Source organism: Necator americanus, chromosome I (assembly GCF_031761385.1).
Source record: "Necator americanus strain Aroian chromosome I, whole genome shotgun sequence".
NCBI lineage: Eukaryota > Metazoa > Nematoda > Chromadorea > Rhabditida > Ancylostomatidae > Necator > Necator americanus.
Window position 1 is genome coordinate 15,518,161 of NC_087371.1, and position 18,772 is coordinate 15,536,932.

Below are 18,772 nucleotides of genomic sequence, written 5' to 3' on the forward strand. Positions count from 1 at the left end.
GACTTCCTCATGAATTGATTGAAGTGTAACAAATACAAACAATAAACTAAAAATGCGACTAAGACACTGGAAGTTGAATATTTGAAAATCGAAGAATTTGTTCAAAAGTCTGCTTTCGACTAGAATTAACTTTTCAGGAAGAGGTGGCAATTTTACAGTAATGCACAGCGACTTCCGTTACCAGAATTGGTTTAAGACCAGTCTCGCTCGTCTTGTATTGGACCAAACTATATGTGACATCTGAATCATTCTTCTGCAAGCTAGTCTGTAGGTCAGAAGCTTGAGGCTGATCTCAGCCATGATTGCAGTTCTTCTTCGGAAATCCCTGTGATGTTTCATACTGATGCTGCTGCATAGCGACGCACGGATGCTTCTTCGCATCGCCAACATCGTTTATAATAGCCGTCTGTGATCCAGTTTCCAACGCTCCAGAACGAGTTTGTGGCTGCTTACGCCATCCTACCCTATTAGCATAGCAGAGTTCTGCATTAGATCATATAGAAAATAACTACATTAACCAATTAATAACAGGAAAATGCCCATACTTTTGAAAAACCTCTCAAACACATGTCATAATTAGTCGGAGAACACCGTTGGACTACCAGGGATGCCTAGCCTAGCAGGAACACTTTCTAGCACTTCTACAACCATCTGAGGTGTATGAAATGAAATGAATTGCGCTTGGACTCCAAACTAACAATTGAGGAGATCATCACGCAGTGTAGATTGATCTGAATTTCAGACGACAAATCCCAGACATTGCTGAGTTTGCAGCAGATGGATTTCCGCTCCCAAATATTCAGAGACTTCTGCTAGATCATCCTCCCCTCCCTCCCCTCCCCTGCATAATGAGAGGTCGACCAACGAACATATTTCCACCAACAAGTGAAAGCAGTCATGTTACCCGTTCATGCCGGATACAACTCAGAGTAATCTAGCATAAGTTGTCCGTGTTTAGGATACTGCATGATAAGTTAGAAGAGAAATTATCGGAATCGAGAGGAACGTCTAAAAACAAGCAATTTTTTGAAAATCGTTGATAAATGAAGAGAAAAAGCGTTTGAAGTTTGAATAGCCATTTTCTAGTAACAAAAGAGAAACTACTGAACGCATACTAGGAGAACAATGTCATTCTGCAGATGAATTGCTGAGAAAATATTTGACATTTTCACCTCTTATACTCCTCGAGGGCGTTTACGTTTCATCAGCACCATCTTGAAGTTTTCACAACGAGTTGATTTCTTGACAAATCAAACAAATATTTCCTTTCCCAGGATTTTCTGGAAGTATCAGATCGGTCCTATCTGGGAAATGTTTCATGGCAAATAGTAGCGATATTTGCCTTTCGGAATTAAGAAACATTTTTTGAATAAAAAAGAAAATAAAGCATTATGCGACTGCTGTATAAATAATAATCCAACTCAAGGCAACTTATCCAGAAATGATGGAAATTTGGGTTCGAAATTCTGTCCTTCAATTTTCGACATAGAAGAAAACCTGCAGAAACAACCATTGATTTATGCAAAGTTTAAATCATGCTTTAAATCGCTTCTTTGCGGATTATCACATCCTTAGCGCGGTATTTACATCGACTGTTGATTGCAGGTAATTCCAGATACACTTCATTCGACTTCGTTTTGCTTCGATTTGTAAGGAGTCAATATTCGTCCTTTCCTGTTAAAACACCGATCCATGGATCCATTCCAGAACCAATAACGGATCGCCAGACGTCTTCCCATCTGAACTACAGGCGTCGCTGCGCTGCCGTTTTATGGTATGGATTTTTGAACCGGTCCGGATGCTAAGTGGAGAGCAGATTGAAGAGATGAAGAGAACAAGTGGATCGTGGAAACTGCAGAGAAACAGAAACGTTGACGACGCCACCGAGACCGAAGCAGCCGTCGACAAACTTGTTCGAACACTCGTTTGTGGCTGCAAAACTGATAGCAACAGCCGGGATCGAACCCGCCGCTATTTCTGACCGATTTTCGAAAGCGATGCCGACTCGAGAATCAGCACTAATGTTGTCCCTGCAGACATGATTCAGCTGACTTGTTGGTATATTCTATAGCTGAAATCACATCTCACAATCCAGATAACTGAATCAAATGAGGACAGAGATACAGACCGGAAATATCCAGAGAGCTCCCCTTGAGAGAGGAAACAAACCGACAGTGAAATACGGTCACATCACTTTCACCGAAGGGTGGACGGAATAGTGGGAGCGCCAACACAACATCCATTTCCATATCTGGCTTAAATTAACGGCAAACTGCTCATAACTTACCTTCTTCTCATAACGCGTAAGTGCGTGTTTCTCGAGAGTCAATAAGACCACCCACTTGGTCTTAAGAAAAAATAAAGCCAGTCCTTCCCATCTATTCATCTTCAACTGAACAATTTTACGTCAATGAACGAGTTTTCTCATGGCGCATTCCTAGTAGCTACTCACTGTGGAGCAACCGATCAACTACCGTTGTGGAAACAGTCAGAATCTCTTGTATATTCTATATATTCTGCATTTCTGACATGCGCAGACAATTTGGACTAACACCCTAAAAAAATTCTAGGAAAGAAAAAACTGCTCATTTTCCTTTCTCTGCGAAACTGTACCACAGCTTTTCACCACACTTTCTTTTTCTTATTGTTAGGACTTCAGAAGCAGAAATCTGCGCCACTTTCACGATAGGCGTGTTTATCAGCGCAGCGATACAGTACTTTTGAACGTTAGCTATCTAACTATGGTCAGTTCAGCTTCGCAACGAGTTGGCTAGCTTTTTTTTCTTGAATATCGTTCCCGAGGTTTATATCCAAGGGCTGTAACCATTTTCAATCAAGCAACACGTTCGCCTTTCGTTTTCGTTGGAACTCGTCCAACTTGAGAACTAATTTCCAGAACAGAAGTGTTCTTCGACATCTCGTTGGTGGAACGGTAGGAGCGCTTGATTTATCAGTTTAAATTACAAAAACTTGCCCATGCTAGTTCTTGTTAAACGAACGAATTACAACACCATCAGGAGATCACAATATTCAATCAAACACTTTAGAAACAGAAGTACATCCCAATCTGTAAGTTTGAAATGCTTCCGAATAGTGAAATATGTAATTGAGAGAAGATACTTAAATTACAAAAACAATAGGTGAACTGCTTAAACCAAAGACAAAGTTTGTCAATTAGGAATCGGATTTCCTCGGACACATTTCCCAGGAAAATTCCGAGACATAGTTTCCCTAATCAAACAAGAAATACTCCCATTACCAGTAAGTTTTCAGATAGAAACGCGTCCGCTTTTCCGTCGTAGTGGAATGCAGCGAGTGGAGGCCTATGGACGTCATTAAAAGCACACCGCAGCCGCATACATACACACATCACATCAAATTGCAAGATTAACGTCGTCAAAAATCTTCCCAGCAGGTTGTTGTGGAGCCGGTTGGTCCTGGTTTATCTGGTTTTAGACAAGTTTTCTTTCATGGAAATTCTACGGATACTTTATGAGGCTTTTAAAACGCACCCAACTTTTAAAGTGTACTCTTATTACCTGTGAAATACCCGGCATTTTTTACATATATATGAGTTTATTATTCCTGAAACGTTTGCATGACTCAAGATTCTTTTCCAAGTGATATAGTGGGGCTTTTAGTGATTGACGAGAGTCGGTACGAAGAGTACGGATAACCTAAAGTAAGCTCAGACGAGTGACCAAAAAATGAACGAGTTACCTAAAGCGGTGCTAATAAAAGCAGTGTTTCATTAGTTCACGTGCAGTTGCACGAATCGCAATTGCGTGTAGTCACACGTTTTATAGCTTTTTAGACGAACTAACTAAATAATGAGCAATCAATAGGTACTTTTTTACATGCAAGAGAATGTGAGTTTTTATTAGCGGTTAATAGTGGTTTCCAATTCCTAGTGTTGTAAATATAAGGAACACCAATTTTCCTTGGAGCAAAATGAAACGAAATTCACGTCTGATTTTTCTTCTGAAGAACCAGTAGAAATCGTTATGTATGAGGTTAAATCAAAAATAAAGTCTTACTATCGTCATGGATAATAAAGAATGACTGGCACGTTAAATACAAATTTTCGCGTACGCTCACATGTTTGAGCTTTTCTGTCCCATTGTCGAAGTTGTATCTAAACTCGTCCACGTTAGATTCTTCGTCTTGGTGACAGTCTCGCTTTAATCCTATATCAAGTTCCAATGCTATTTGAGAATATTAGAAGTCACCACCTCGATGATTTCAAAATTGATTCCACGGTCTTTTTCGCTGAAAAAGACAATTTTAGAGCGAAGATAGGAACAGTGCGACCCTTTCACGCTTTCCCTCCACCGCCCTTAGATCCCCAACTGGTTGACCACAGCAGCTGAAACACTCGGCATACATTCGTGAGACCGCACAGCAATGTGGGCCAACCTGATCCCAGAACAATACAAACTAAAACACCAGGCATTAGCCGCTACCGTATCTCCTCAACGAGAGTACCGTGCACCCCACTCCAGTTGCTCTACTTCCGTATCATTAGTAGCAGTGTCGTGCTCTATGTTTTTGATGTTGTTTCGGCGCCAATCGCTGTTGTCGTGGCTGCCGGCTCGCTAGCAAAACGGGTTTCTATTGCGTTATATATGCTGTTCATTGTTCTTCGCGATGCTTCTTCTCCTACGCGGCTATCAATGCTCCGCCCACAACGGCTAGTAGGCGGTACCGTAGAGCCGGTCGTCGCTCCAGGGGGTACTTAGGCGCTCGTTTAGTCGCATCACCCAGCTATACCATAGCCAAAGCATAGTCATCCGGACGTGCGCATAGTCGCCTCGTCATTGGCAGCCTTCACTGTTTCTGCCTGCGTGTATGAAGGTGTGGCGGCTACTTTATGCCTCTATTTTCTCCTCATTCGAACTGCTATAATTGCGGTCACACAAAATATCCAGATGTGAGTTTAGAATAGTAGTGTTGTGCAATGGTAGTTTTTTTTCATCCTTTCACCTTTTCTTAATGTATTTTAAAGGTTTTCTGTCTTTGTTTCCTTGATTATTAACATGCCAAAATAAGGAAGAACACATTATTTGTCCAACCTTTTAAAAGTTTTCGTTAATGACGCATCTAGGCTGAGCGATATGAGTTGGAATATGTCATTATTCAATGCTCAAATCTGAAAACCCAATTTCTTCCAACATTTTGGAGACATAAATCCTCTTTTTCGTCTTAAACGGGCAAATCGCGCAACTGCAAAAATTTTAGGCGAGGTTTATTTTAGAAAACTATTTTAACGCGAATATTCAGCTAAATTCCTACCCCTCTGTGATAGTGTTGGCAAGGTGCAGGAGAAAAGTGAAGTACTCTTTTATTTGCTGACTATCGTAGTACACTTCGTTTCGCTGTCCCCTAAATCCCCTGTTGAAGGGATGAGGCAGTGGCATACTTCTAGAACTCTTTAGTCTATGATTAATAATGATTATGTCAGATGACGCAAATAACCGTAGCCGTCTCTAAAAAAACCATTGTGTTGAAAATAGACTCCAAGCAGTTAAGTGCAATCGGGATGCGCTGGGAGAGCTCTCGTTTTTGCTGCAAACGCTCGGAATACCCTAATTATAGAAAAGACCAAGAAAAAACCAAAAGATAAAGTCAATTTTTGAATGTTGTCACTTCGATCTTAGCTACGTCCGCAACTACAGATCGACCGGTTGACTGGTAACCAACAACAGGACACCTTTAGAATGTGCACAGTTAAAAGGCAATAAATGCATAAGTCAGCAGATTTCGGCGAGACGAAACGGACGGCCAGCTGTTTCGTATCGTCAGCCGAATCGCGCCAATCCAGCAAGAATCCGCTTACACGGACTCCGCGTTCGCTTTAGCGTCTACTCTTTGCATTTCATAGGCGTTTCAACCTGCGGCGGTAAACGCTATTGGACGAAGGTGTCTGTGTATGTAAGTGCGTTCCTGCATTTCAAGTGGACGAGCACCTGACGGACGAGTTTTCGTCGCCTCAAGGTCGACAAAGCTGGCAGAAACGTGAAAAGGACACGAGTACCGCCCTCGCGAGCGTACACGCACCTCGCTCGCCTCGCCACGGTGGACGAAAACCGGCTTCTGTGCGGCATGCCAGCACCAGGCCGCGCGCACATCCCGTATCCGGCACATTTTCTGCGCTCGCTTCCTTGACATGACAGTCAAACTCTTACATCTGCTCAACTGTTGTTCAAAATTATTGTGCAGCCAATCTTTTATACCGCCATTCGTTTGCACCCGACTGCACTTAGTTTGTTCCAACTACGTGCAACGCTACCGTAATCCGCCTTTACATTCGAGAAAGTCGGTGCACGTTACCTTTCATGCAAGAATACCTATTTCAACTCACCTGTATTCCTTCGTTTTTCTTATACAATGCCATTAACTACTGCAGAACTTTCGCTCCACAACCGGTCCAGTATTTCCAATTTGGTACGTCTCCAATCAACACGCTCAGGGTCACCCAGTTTTTCACCCGGTTTTGAGCTGTGTTTCATAGGCAACCAAACCATTTCAGTTAAATACTACAATCGAATGCGCAAGGACTTCTAGAAGAGTGCTTCGTCAAGGAAATAGCCGTCTTCAGCAGCTGTGATGTCGGCGACGTTTGTAGCCGACGGTTACAATGTATTTGTATATTCGCTGCTTAGTTCACTATTTCATTTCCCTCTCCTGCTTCTCTTCTGCTCCTCTTCACCTGCTTTCCCTCCAGGTTTCTCTTTTCAAAAGAGAACTTCGAGTCAGCTAGGCCAGGTCGACTGCCATGTTTGGATATGCGAATATTGCACTCGCCCCGGCCTGACTGCGCCGAAGTCTATTTCATGGCACTTTCACGAGAACTGGTCACCTTTCATTGTGTTGTCTCCGTGTTGTAATAGTGCTCATATTTTCTATATTTTTTCCTCGAAAAATACAAGATGCAAAGTATTATCTTCCACCAATGTAAACATCCAAATAAATGAGAAATTTGCTCTTGGATACCTCTTTTTTTCAAAAGAGAAACATTCGTTCTTACTGAAGAACTGTTCGAGCATTTGTGTTTTTATGACGTTTCTGGCAAAGAAACGCCACCTAGGTTTGCACGCTGTAGTTTTTCCTCCGATTCGCATAGATGGGCTTGAAGAATGGTGAAAAAAGGTGCAGGATGGAGGTCGCGTGGAACATCTACAGTTCTAAATGCATTTGAGAATCCACAAATCAATGTTTTTGCCCGACAGGTTGAACAATGCAAAATGTACGAAAAAAAATTAGAGGAAGAACGCTAATGATCATAATCAAGGCCTAGAGAAATTAATTGAAAATAAGACCAAAAATAGTAGCTAGTATTCAGAACTGATGGATAAAGTTTCGCAAAGTACCTGTGAAACTAGATAAACCGGATTTTGAAGTGGATAACTAGTTTGGCGTTGCTGATTTACGCAATATTGAACGCTGCCCAAAAGGAAACATTAGTAGGAAAGTTACTAGCAACGCATGCTCAGCAGAGGCGAGTTTTTCAGTCAGCAACTAGCATTAGCCATGACAAACAGCTTAATTAGAGGAATGCAACAAACGAAAAAAGATTGGATGCAAATAAATCGATTAATTAGGCAGCGCCCATGGTTAATGCAAAAAGTTACCGTCCGCACGTGTCGTATTTTGTTAAACAATTTACCAATCAATCGAATAAATAAAAAAAAAGATCAAAGCTTAAAATAAAAACAACTCTTGAAGGGGAAGACAATTATAGCATATCAAGCTCGCAGCACGGGTTGAAAAGTCAGCTCATCTCTCCTAATGTACGACCGCGTACCGTAAAATTTCTGGCAGGATTTCTATGCCTCATTGCTCTCCTCCGCTTGTGACCAGTGCAAAGCACGATAGTGTTCGTCGATGCGATCAACGTCGACTCACTCCCTCCTAATCCTTCTTACCGCGGGTGAGGAGGCTGTAATGCTCCTCGGCGTGTGCGAATCTTCCCGAGTTACCGTATCACCGCATCACGCCCACTGATTGCTGGAGAGGATTCGACATCGCCAAGGAAAGAAAGCATGAAAAACCCTTCGAAATCTTGAACTCAGAGGTGGTATTCTTGGCAAGTTCATGTAAGGGTGATGTTTACGAAAATTCAGGGTAATTCCTGAATCCCCGCGAACACAGCGAAACCGAGGAGACTGAAAAGTGTCCCGACTGAAAAATATCAAGACTATTCACAGGCAGAACTCCTCTCTAAAACATGGGTACAAGTAGGCATAATTAAGGGGAATAACAACAGCTGTCAGAACACACTAGAAATAAAAGAACTAGCCTCAGGTACAGGTACATTTGATGTGCAACAGTTAGAAGTAGTACTAGAAAAGAACCTTTAAGTACCAAGGAAACAACCTCCGGATGATCCTAAACGAAGACAGTTTCTAACACTGTACTCGGTGATGATATCACAGGAGGAGGAAAAGATATTGGATCTAAATGAATAATCCGGCACCTACTGCTTCTAATTAATTAGTCATACCCAAATCTAGATATTGGAAAAGCATTGTCACCGAGGGACTCACAGAAATCTTCCAAGACGTGTGTCGGGCGGGGAAATCATTGCGTTGGAACAGAGAGTGATGGAATTCGCGCCTTATGGAAGGTCCACAACCTCAGGTAATGACTTGCAGGCTTACATGTCCTAACATGTTCTTACTTGGGGAAAAAGTAGGAGGGGGGCACTCGACCGCGTACCTATTTTTGGAAGTTTTACCTTCCTTTTTTCTCCTAGCAACTTTAACTTACATGTCATAGATGCTCTAAGACTAATACTCAGGTCTTAGGGCCCGACTGATTTCTTTATTCACTTCCTGAAATAAGAGCGCGGGTGAGCGCCCTTCAAGTGATGTAGAGAAAGCCTCATGTCTAATTGTGTCGTTCTTACCTTATACCTAGCAAACAAGTAAGAACATGTTAGAGCATGTGAGCCTGCAAGCAAGTCATTGGCTGAGGTTGCGGAACTTCCGCAAGGTGCGGATTCTAGACGTCTGTCATTCGAAGGCAGCATGTCACGAATCTGACGGGGTGAGGGAATCCGTGGGAAAAGCTAGAGAGGGGTTATAGACTGCGGGATCCGCTCAGCTCTCCTTTATGGTCGTATGGTCGTAAAAAAAACGACGTGGGAATCGTTCTAGATTCTATGTGGTACGTTAGAACGTTCCTCTATGCACACTTTTCAATCCCCTCAGCACCCTATTCACTGGTTTCAGTTGAGGAGGCTGAGAGGACATCGCGCTCGCACTTGGATGTGGCGCATGTAGAAGGGGGCGCGTGGCAACTGAAATCGCCTTAAGAACGTCGTCTTTCACGCCGTTTCTTACAACCCCTGATCCCGCAGTCTACTCCCAGTCTATGTGAATTTCTATCTTCATTCCAGAATGGAATGGTTTATATCAAAGAAATAAGGTTCAAAGAAAAGAAACGGGAGAAGATTGAAACGAGGAGTTCCAAAAATTGCAAAAGAAAACGAAAACGAAACGAACTAATCCAAGGTTCAGAATACTGTGTAAATGGAAAATAATTAGACTTTGGGAAATCTCAAACCACCATCTGAAGAATCGCTGCTTAGACAATAAAACTGTAACTTTCGAAAGTCAAAAGCATTTCTTAAACTTTCACTAGATGTGCATAGCTAGGGAACTTGCGTTTATCCGAACAGCTGCAACGCGATACTACCGAGTCTCTTAATTTGTGATTGTTATGTCTGTCCTAGTAACATACGCAGAATAATAGACCCAACGATATTCTTGCAGTCAAATTATAGTGTTTTTCACAGAAGGACAAAGTCACACTGTAACTGTACTTTGATTTGCCTTCTGGACTCCGTGCTATTTCTGGCCAGAGTGATCACATGTATACTTTAGGTGACAGAGACGATATGGAAGCTCTGGAAGACGAGTCTCGTGCAGCGGACGAAAAAACTGGCGTACAACCTATCATCTCTCCACAAAATCCCATTCCCGAACCGGACAAATCCTGTAGAAGAGGAAGTCGTATTGACATTAACAACCTAGCTTCATAGCTCATACTGAAGGATGATCGCCTACCTCTAAAATCTAACTTATACGCAAGATTTCTGCGAGTGAAAATTAAAATGCGGACTGAAAAAGTCCTTCGTTCATTACAATCAAGCGATTCAAAAAACCAAAATTAGAAATTTCGCAACCACATTAGTAAGGTTAGTTGATAACGGTCGCAAAAAATAACTAAGGACAACCAGAGAAAACAAGTGTTCACTGCGAAATAGTTAAACGGAAGTTGAAAGTAACGTATGGATGGGTTAAAACGACATTAAATACGGTGTGCTGTAGGATCAAAACGACATGGACCACGTACGCGAATGCGTACGCGACTTCTCCCGAGGCGTTTCAGGCGTGTACGCGAATGCACTGCAACTACACTCGTGATTCATGTCGTTTTGACCCGACCATAGTCACGTAAGTGGCTTCGCTCGAAGAGGCGTGGTGGAGCTTAGCGGTTAGGATCGTGGTGGAACTACTGCTAGCACCACGCCCTGCTGCAGTTCTCGGTGGTCCCACCCCGATTCTACTGTGACCTCTACCGCGCTGCTTTGAGCGCAGCCACTTACGCAACTGCATCGAGCTTCATTTCGTTCTGGTCATACTGTAATATTGGTGGATAGAGTAACAACATTTGATAAACACGAAAAGGTCCTAAATTAAGCGAGAAAAAGTAAGTAGCCAACAGAACGAACGAGTCAGCTGTAATTGACCTGCTTCGAGGAATGGGCAGACTAAATCCGCAGCGATAGATTCATTTCCTGATGAGCGCCTTCATATTCAACGATGTTCGTCTCAGAAGGGTCAGAATAATAGTAGTAATTCTCTACCCGCTTCTGATTCTAGATTGAACGCAAGCGTATGGCGAAAACAAGTTATCTACGACCCTCCTACTCTGTCACTACAGGCGGGAGCACCAATTCTACTGTACATGAACCGCTACAATACTTCATGGAGATTATAATTTTCCATTTCTCATATATTTCCTTACATATTATCCTACATATATTTCTAGTCTCCTATTTCAACGTTGAGACGTACATATATCTTTGGTGGTACTGATTAAGAAGTGGTTACAACTTTTATTTCTTTTTTCTTTAAAAGAAATCTACTGAATATCATGGACGAACTTTAGTGAACTTACAATGCATTATAAACAGTATAGACAATCCAGTACAAATTCTACTAAAATCCCTGAAAACTTTATTGTGGTTTCGAAATATCCCTGAGATAACTCCTGCACATAATACCCGCTAGAATAAACTGGCCCTGCATATAACAATAAGAACACTCTCAATACGAGGACATGAGGCAATTCGTGTTATTTCTCATTCTTCAGAGCATCAGCGATGGCAGAAACACAGATGTCAGCGTCTTTCTTACTGATGCACATCGGCGGTTTGATGCGGAAACAGTTGCCATTCGCACCGCCTTTTCCAAGAAGTACACCACGATCCTAAATTGAATTTGTAAAGAAAAAGTAGGAAATAAAATAACAAACGTCGTTCTAGAGCAGTGAAAATTACTAGTGGACCTTTACAACTTACTTTTACTCCTTCGAAAATGTTTGCCACACGATCGACAGCTAACGGCTTTCCATCTTCATCAATGAATTCCATACCAATCATTAAACCCTGAATCATTAAGACCATAATCCCTCTTCTACAAAACTGCAACTTTTGTCGTGCAATTATGTGCTATCGATCAACAGCATCCTTTTCTATTTTCTGTTCTCGGTAATGAAAATAAAAAGTAATAATGTATGGAAACCGAGGAGATGAAGTAGTCATTACGGTACTGTAGAAGAGAGAAACACCTTGTTCGGAACCTCTCCTATGTAGATCGAAATTTTCCGCAAATACTCAGAGAGCTTTTAACAATCACCGTTCTCTTGATAAATGTTTGTTCCGTCCGGATTTCCCTCAATTAGAGATATTCTGAGCATTCGTCTCCAAAAGGAATAAAGTGAAACATTTGCTGCTTTCCGTATACAGTCACTCAAGTATGAATACGTAATAATCAATAATGCTCCGACGTATATTAATACTTAAAACGCGTAAAAGATATATATATATATATATATATATATATAACTTGACTTTCTGTGGTGTTCCCATCGTTGCCATCACTGATTAATGAAAATTAATAGTAGTGGCATTTTCTGCAAAATTAGAATTGTGCTTTTCTAGCAACGTCTTCTTTTTTCAAATAAATTTAGGCGAAGGTTTCATAGTTTTCTTTTTATACTCGTCAGTTCTACATTTGGAGAGCATTCAAACTTCGGCTTCAAACACTCCTTACCAATATATTATAGACAGAATTTAAAAGCATTACTCAAAGTGTGGGTTTTCCTCCTGATTTCCCCCAATAGTGATAATCACAGACTGATGTTTTAACAAATGACGTGTGTGTGTGTGTGTGTGTGTGTGTGTGTGTGTGTGTGTGTGTGTGTGTGTGTGTGTGTGTGTGTGTGTGTGTGTGTGTGTGTGTGTGTGTGTGTGTGTGTGTGTGTGTGTGTGTGTGTGTGTTTGTGTATGTGTGTGTGTGTGTGTTATACCTACGGCCACTGCGCGCAGTGCTTCTCACTTTTATGACTCCTTTGCCCATCTAATTCCTTGCCCGTTTGCCTCATGTTGGTAGCATGCCTTTTTCAGAAAGTAGAAACACGCATGCAAAAGCTGCTGAGATAGTAGCGAACAGTTTACATGATCTGATGTGGAACACACTACGATGGTGTCGTTCGCGTCGTTTTATGTTAAACATCATTCTGTGATCACTGTTGACGGAAAGCAGAATAAACCCATGCCTAGGATAATGCTTTCAAATTGTATCTATATTATATTGGAATCGAAGGAGTGTTTGAAGTTGAAGTTTGATTGCTCTCTAATTGTAGAAATGAAGTCTAGGAAGAGTATACTATGTAATCTTTCGCCTGAATTTATTTAAAAAAAAGAAGGCGTTGTTAGAAAAGCAGGATTCTAATTTTGGCGAAAATGCAACTACTATTCTTTAATTTTCACTGATAAGTTATGGCGAAGGGTAGGAACACCACAGAAAGTCTGAAGTCCGGCATTAGCCGGATGTTCAGACTAATTATAACGTAATAATAACGTAATATATACAATATAATGATATATTATATAACATAACATACAAAAGTGGACGTGTATTAAAGAAGGGAATGTGCAATCCAGATATCCCAATATCTCAAAACTTGTAACCATATGAATGTGTAAAATTCTATATTCTTACCTTTCCTCGAACATCGCCAATCAAAGGACTACCAATCGATGCGAGCTCCTTTATGAAATAGTCCCCAACGACTGCACAGTTCTCTTGTAGCTTTTCTTCTTCAATCACCTAGAGCCCAATAATTAATGGTTCCAGCAGTCCTGTTCTAATAAAAAAATACAGACTGTTTTAGCGTGAAGATCACGATACATCTTCACTATGATTTTGATCGACCAAGACAATCAGAGCGAACGCTATACAGTTGTAAACTCAGTTGTATTTTGTAACTCGACAAAGGATGCACCAATTCTACGTCACTGTAGCACTGATCCCTTCATACTTATTCATTTCCAAATTGCTGTATTCGTTGTACTTTGCAGACCCACAAAGACACAGTTGGCACCAGGGCGCCTTGCTTAAGTGACCGCGACGCATCTACCGCAACTCGCACACTCTCCTTTTGACGAACAAGAACGTTCCTTCATCCGCTTGCTCATCTCCGACCAAGTGTCTATAGTGCCAATTATAGTTTCCTCGGCTCCTTCCATTTATGACGAGACAAAGCGAAAGTTTCTTTGAGATTTCCGTAGAAAACGGCCCGGATGATACGGCTTCCGCACACTATTTTCCACAAGGAGTTCGATTGGAGCGCGCCAGCCCTGTGCGGGGCCGTATCTTCCGGGCCGTTTTTTTACGGCAATTAGGAAGAAATGGACGGAACCACCCTCCTCTCCGTAGTCTCCCATACTATGTACGAATACTCCACCTGAAATCTGCACCACCTCAGATTCGTGGGGCCTTTAATGGTCATGAAATATGGCGTTTGTTCCTACGAGGTATTTTAGAACGGATCGCCCTCGTGTATGAGCCGCATCCACAAGCGAGCGGTCGAAAATCAATTAGGTCTCTTGGGCAGTGTATCCAAGTAAGACCAATGAATAGGCTGATGAGGTATAAGAGTGGCGCGTTCTAACGTACCTCGGAACGAAGGAATAAACGCCGTTTTCAGTTTTAGGGGGAATTGAGCGTGGCCACGCTCATACTCGTAACCCACACCTCAATTTCTATGTTTGCACACAGAGACTCCAATATCATCGGTGTCGTGATGCGCGCTTTTAAATGGTGTAACTTTCTGCATTAGAATTTCTAGGTCCATTCCACCTCTTTTTTTTACCAGGTTGTTATTTATAAAAGATATTTTTTGGAGCTGGACGGCATTCATCTCGAAATTCATTTTGCGAAAAAAAAATGACCTCTCAGCCTCTTTTTTCATCGAGACAAGGACGACAAGCGATAGAAGAGAAAACTAGCGTACTAACCTCAAGAACAGTTTTCCCAACGACAGACGCCATAGGATTCCCACCAAACGTATTGAAATATAGAGCCTTCCCAAATGATGCAGCAATCTTTAATGGAAAATTGATTAAATGGAACGGAAAAACAACTCGATTGAAAATGAAACGGAAAAACAACTCGACGGAAGGATAGTCCGAAAATAATTGGGTAATTGCTTATTAGAATAGGTTGAGTGCCGCTGTTGTCATACCTCCTCAGTTGTGACGACTGCTCCCATAGGGAAGCCGTTACCGATGCCCTTAGCCATTGTGACCAGGTCTGGGTTGGCGTCCTGTGCTGAAAAGCGGATGAGAACTCCAAGAAAGAACGAATGGAAGTCTTAAACTGTTAGCAGTGATGAATATGTTGGTAGACGAACGAAAAAGGGCCATCCTACCTTCAAATCCCCAAAAATGCGACCCTAACCGTCCAAAACCAGTCTGCACTTCATCGCTAATCGCCAAACCACCTCGTTTATGCACAGTATCGAACGCTCGTTTGAGAAATCTGTGAATCATATGAAATCCTGTAATCTTGTACTCTAAGGTTGTCACCTTCGGGTAGGGACTCACCCGTTAGTAAACTGCATCGTTCCGCCAACCCCTTGTATGGATTCTATTAAGGTGGCGGCGGGTCCGGTTGCTGCAGGGAAATCATAACGAAGCGTCTCCTCGAATTGGCGAATGTAACTGAAGATAATCCCATTCGTTTAAACTTGGAAGCTCGATAACGTATTTATTCAGAGGAAACTCAAAGGCAGTGTATCACGAAATTGACGTAGAGTGGAAATCTGGTGGAAAACATAGAACTCGGGGTCTACATTACGAATGTGAACGTGACTGCTCCTTTGTTGATGCGGCGCGTTCTAAGGTACCTTGCAGGGAGAAACGACATTTCTCAGGCTGTTTTCCAGGACGACTAGAGGGAACTAAGCAGAGCCACGCCATACTCATAATCGACAGCCCGAATTCTATATTTCCCCACAGAGACTCCAAAATCGTCAGCTCCGTGATATGCAGTTTTTAAGCGTCGCTGAAAATCCTGCAACATAATGTGATCCGTTAAAGAGCCTCTATTATTTTCATCAGACTGGTAAAAAGACCCTCGTCCACGTGTCCACTTGCCCGAAATGTGCTAGCGGTAGTTTATTAACCTACAACAATCTTGATCATGGTCGTCGCCGTTTACGTTCACAGAGCGAATGCGACGCGTCTGCAGCAGCACTTAAACTGCTTTTGTCCTACACATATCACAGTGGTCCGGACAAACATACAGTGAATGGAGGAAACAATGACTGAGTGCCAAAGGCATCACCCCACGAATCTGGGGTGGTACGGGCCCCCGCCTCCGGCGATTCGTCGAAAACCCAGTGAACGGGATCGCCCTCTTCCCCAAAATCTACGACCTCCTACTGGCATTACCCGCCTGAAACCCGTACCACCCTAGATTCGCGGGGTGATGCCTTTAAGCGAAGTGCGTGCGTTGCGTCTGCGTCGCGGTTCTCTAGTTGCAAAACTGACGTAGGCCGTACATAATACACATCTATAGGGAGGTTGACAGAGTTCATATTCATCAAATCACAACGTTTACCTAATTCCAGGTATGACAATAGCACTGTTCTTTAGAAAACCATTTACTTGTCGGTTGCCTTGCATTCTCCAAGTTTGCATGAGCAATCCCTCTTCGGCTGAATTGGTGAATCACGACAATTCTTCCCACCCCACGGTCCACCGTACGGATCAGCGGCCATCGCTTTAAGCACACCAAATCCGGATGGAATCGGCTGTTTCCATGTTCCTGAAATTTCAAGGTTACATTTTTACAGCAAATATCAGTTCTGTAATCACCTATATTTGTGGCTCCAATTACAGCTTGTGTCATTCCATGGTATCCGTTACGCATAGAGAGAATGTCAAAACGGCCTGTGTGAGCACGGGAGAGGGTCATCGCCAGATCATTCGCTTCTGACCCAGAATTTGTGAAGAAACACACCTAAGGGTTGGGCTTCGTTGAAAAGCTGCTTTAATCAACGTACATAGAATGTTTCTTGATTTTGGATCATTGCCAACCTTCATATGACTCGGAAACTTCGATGTTAGCTTCTCCGCATATTCGAGAATAGGCTCAGTGTGGTAGATGGATGTCGTGTGCCAGAGTTTGTCAAGTTGAGCTTTTAGGGCCGCATTAACCTTTCTAGAAATTTTCGGCAGTGGAATTTGTCTCCAGTACTGCATGCAACGTTTTCAAGTTTAGGAAAAACTATTGTTTGGTGGATGAACGTCCTTTTGTTAACGGAATCATGACAAAGAAACGGCGATTCTTTAAACGATACGCCAATAAGAAGCTGACCGTGGTAATAATTGGAATACAGTGGCTTGAAAAAAATCCCCAGCTCATGAAATACGTATAAACTTATAAATAAAACACACATAAATATGTATAAAACCCAATATGAATAAACATAGAATGCTTACAAACTGTGCTGCGAAAAAAACTTGCAGAATATGAAATATTGGTAGTGCTGGAACTTTAACTTTTTTGCGCCACCATTTCTAAGTGATCCGTTACCACCCTATGTTCTGACAATATGCTAAAGTCCGATCTACTTACGGATGACAGTGGCCGACAGATACGGTGACGATTCCAGCGAACATGTCCAAATACTTTTTCCCGTCAGAATCATACAAATATTGCATCTCGCCCTAAATAGATATTTTTCGATACAAAGGTCAATCAATGTCAAGGTATAACCTAGAAGACTGTGCTCGCTACCTTTGTGATTAGTAGAGGCTGTTTGTAAAATACTATGGTCGATTTTGGAATGAGTGACTTTAGTTTCTGGACCCGTTGCATTTTCCCTGAAAAAGAAATCGATGACTTAACGAATCAATAGCAACTAATCTGCTATTTGAAACACACAGTAATTTGGATTCACACCGGAAAAAAAGTATTACGCTAAAAGAAAGTGGAGAAAAAATTACTGAAGAGGAATTTACTCGTAAAAATGGCATGAAGAGAAGAAGATAATTACAACTAAACATCTGCGTTATCAACAACTTAAATATTTCCTGCAATCACAGATCTCAATTCAAATTTGTTTAAGTCAACAATAATTGATAATTCTTGCTGTTCCCAACTTTGTCATGAGTTTTTTTTTTCCTCCGAAATACAGGAGGACAAAGTTCAAATTACTTAGATACTTTCTTGCCTAAATTGTGGAGCAAACGATTATATATATATATATATATATATATATATTTTAAATCCGCATCAAGTAGTACTCCAGGAACAAATAGTAACCAAATAATTAATTGGTCTATCAACACGATCCTATGCATGAGTACTGTGAAATTCATAATTTAAGGACGTCCAGGTATCCGTACAAATGAGTAGATTCTGCATGGTTTTGATGGGTAGACAAAAATAATCAAAATAAATAGCCTGTTTGTCAAATTGCTTCAAATATTCTTAGTTTAAAAGAGTTTTGGTTAGAATAGTGCGCGTAAGAACTCTGAAAGCTGCGTAGTTGCATGCCTTTTCTTACACAAATGAATTTCAAAACAATTATGTAATAAGTACATTTTACTTTTTATGAGAAAAATAATAAAATATCAGCTGTTAGAGCTGCCATAGCGAAAAAAGCTTATCATCTCCGCGAAAGTTTTATTGCTGTCAGATTATGGAGAAAGAAAAGGTGATTTTATCAGAAAAAATGAGAAAGAAGTGCCTCTTCCTCCTACTGATTTCATTAGTAAATTTCATGCGGGTAGTAGAACGCGTGCTATTAATCATGCTCATGTTCAAATTTTTATTTTTTTTATTTATATTTGTATTTTGTTTCCATAGAATAGTTCTTTCATTAGGCTCATTCATATCTAAAGTCAGAAATAAATTCGATGAATGAGATGGGTAACAGACTGCGGATGAAAAAAGAGAGGATAAAGATGAAGAAGTGGAACCAGGGAAGCTCCAATTGCGATGATTTAGCGAATAAAAAAATGAGAATCAACAAACTCCAAGAAGAACTTTAAGACAAGAAAGCTTCTTCCGTTTTAGTGCAGATACTGAGTCAAAAAACAAAAAAGATCATTTTAAAGGATCCAACCCTGTGCGGTTGCTTTACTAATTTCATTTCTATCTGTATTCCCAATCATATTCGCTGA

At 41.4% G+C, this 18,772-nt stretch overlaps 2 protein-coding genes across 2 annotated transcripts; one reads left to right on the top strand and one right to left on the bottom strand.

The window, feature by feature from the left end:
* Positions 1–1,798: 1,798 nt before the first annotated feature.
* RB195_005659 (uncharacterized protein) lies at positions 1,799–10,045 on the top strand (the record flags this gene model as incomplete). The annotated part of the gene is made up of 3 exons (XM_064178297.1): positions 1,799–1,924; positions 3,343–3,430; positions 9,888–10,045. 3 exons carry the CDS (start codon positions 1,799–1,801, stop codon positions 10,043–10,045), a joined length of 372 nt encoding a protein of 123 aa, XP_064035362.1.
* A 1,319-nt stretch (positions 10,046–11,364) lies between these two features.
* RB195_005660 (uncharacterized protein) lies at positions 11,365–17,462 on the bottom strand (the record flags this gene model as incomplete). The annotated part of the gene is made up of 12 exons (XM_064178298.1): positions 11,365–11,499; positions 11,591–11,677; positions 13,296–13,403; positions 14,594–14,680; positions 14,821–14,906; positions 15,007–15,116; positions 15,182–15,298; positions 16,247–16,406; positions 16,457–16,601; positions 16,679–16,802; positions 17,220–17,311; positions 17,382–17,462. 12 exons carry the CDS (start codon positions 17,460–17,462, stop codon positions 11,365–11,367), a joined length of 1,332 nt encoding a protein of 443 aa, XP_064035363.1.
* Positions 17,463–18,772: the final 1,310 nt, after the last annotated feature.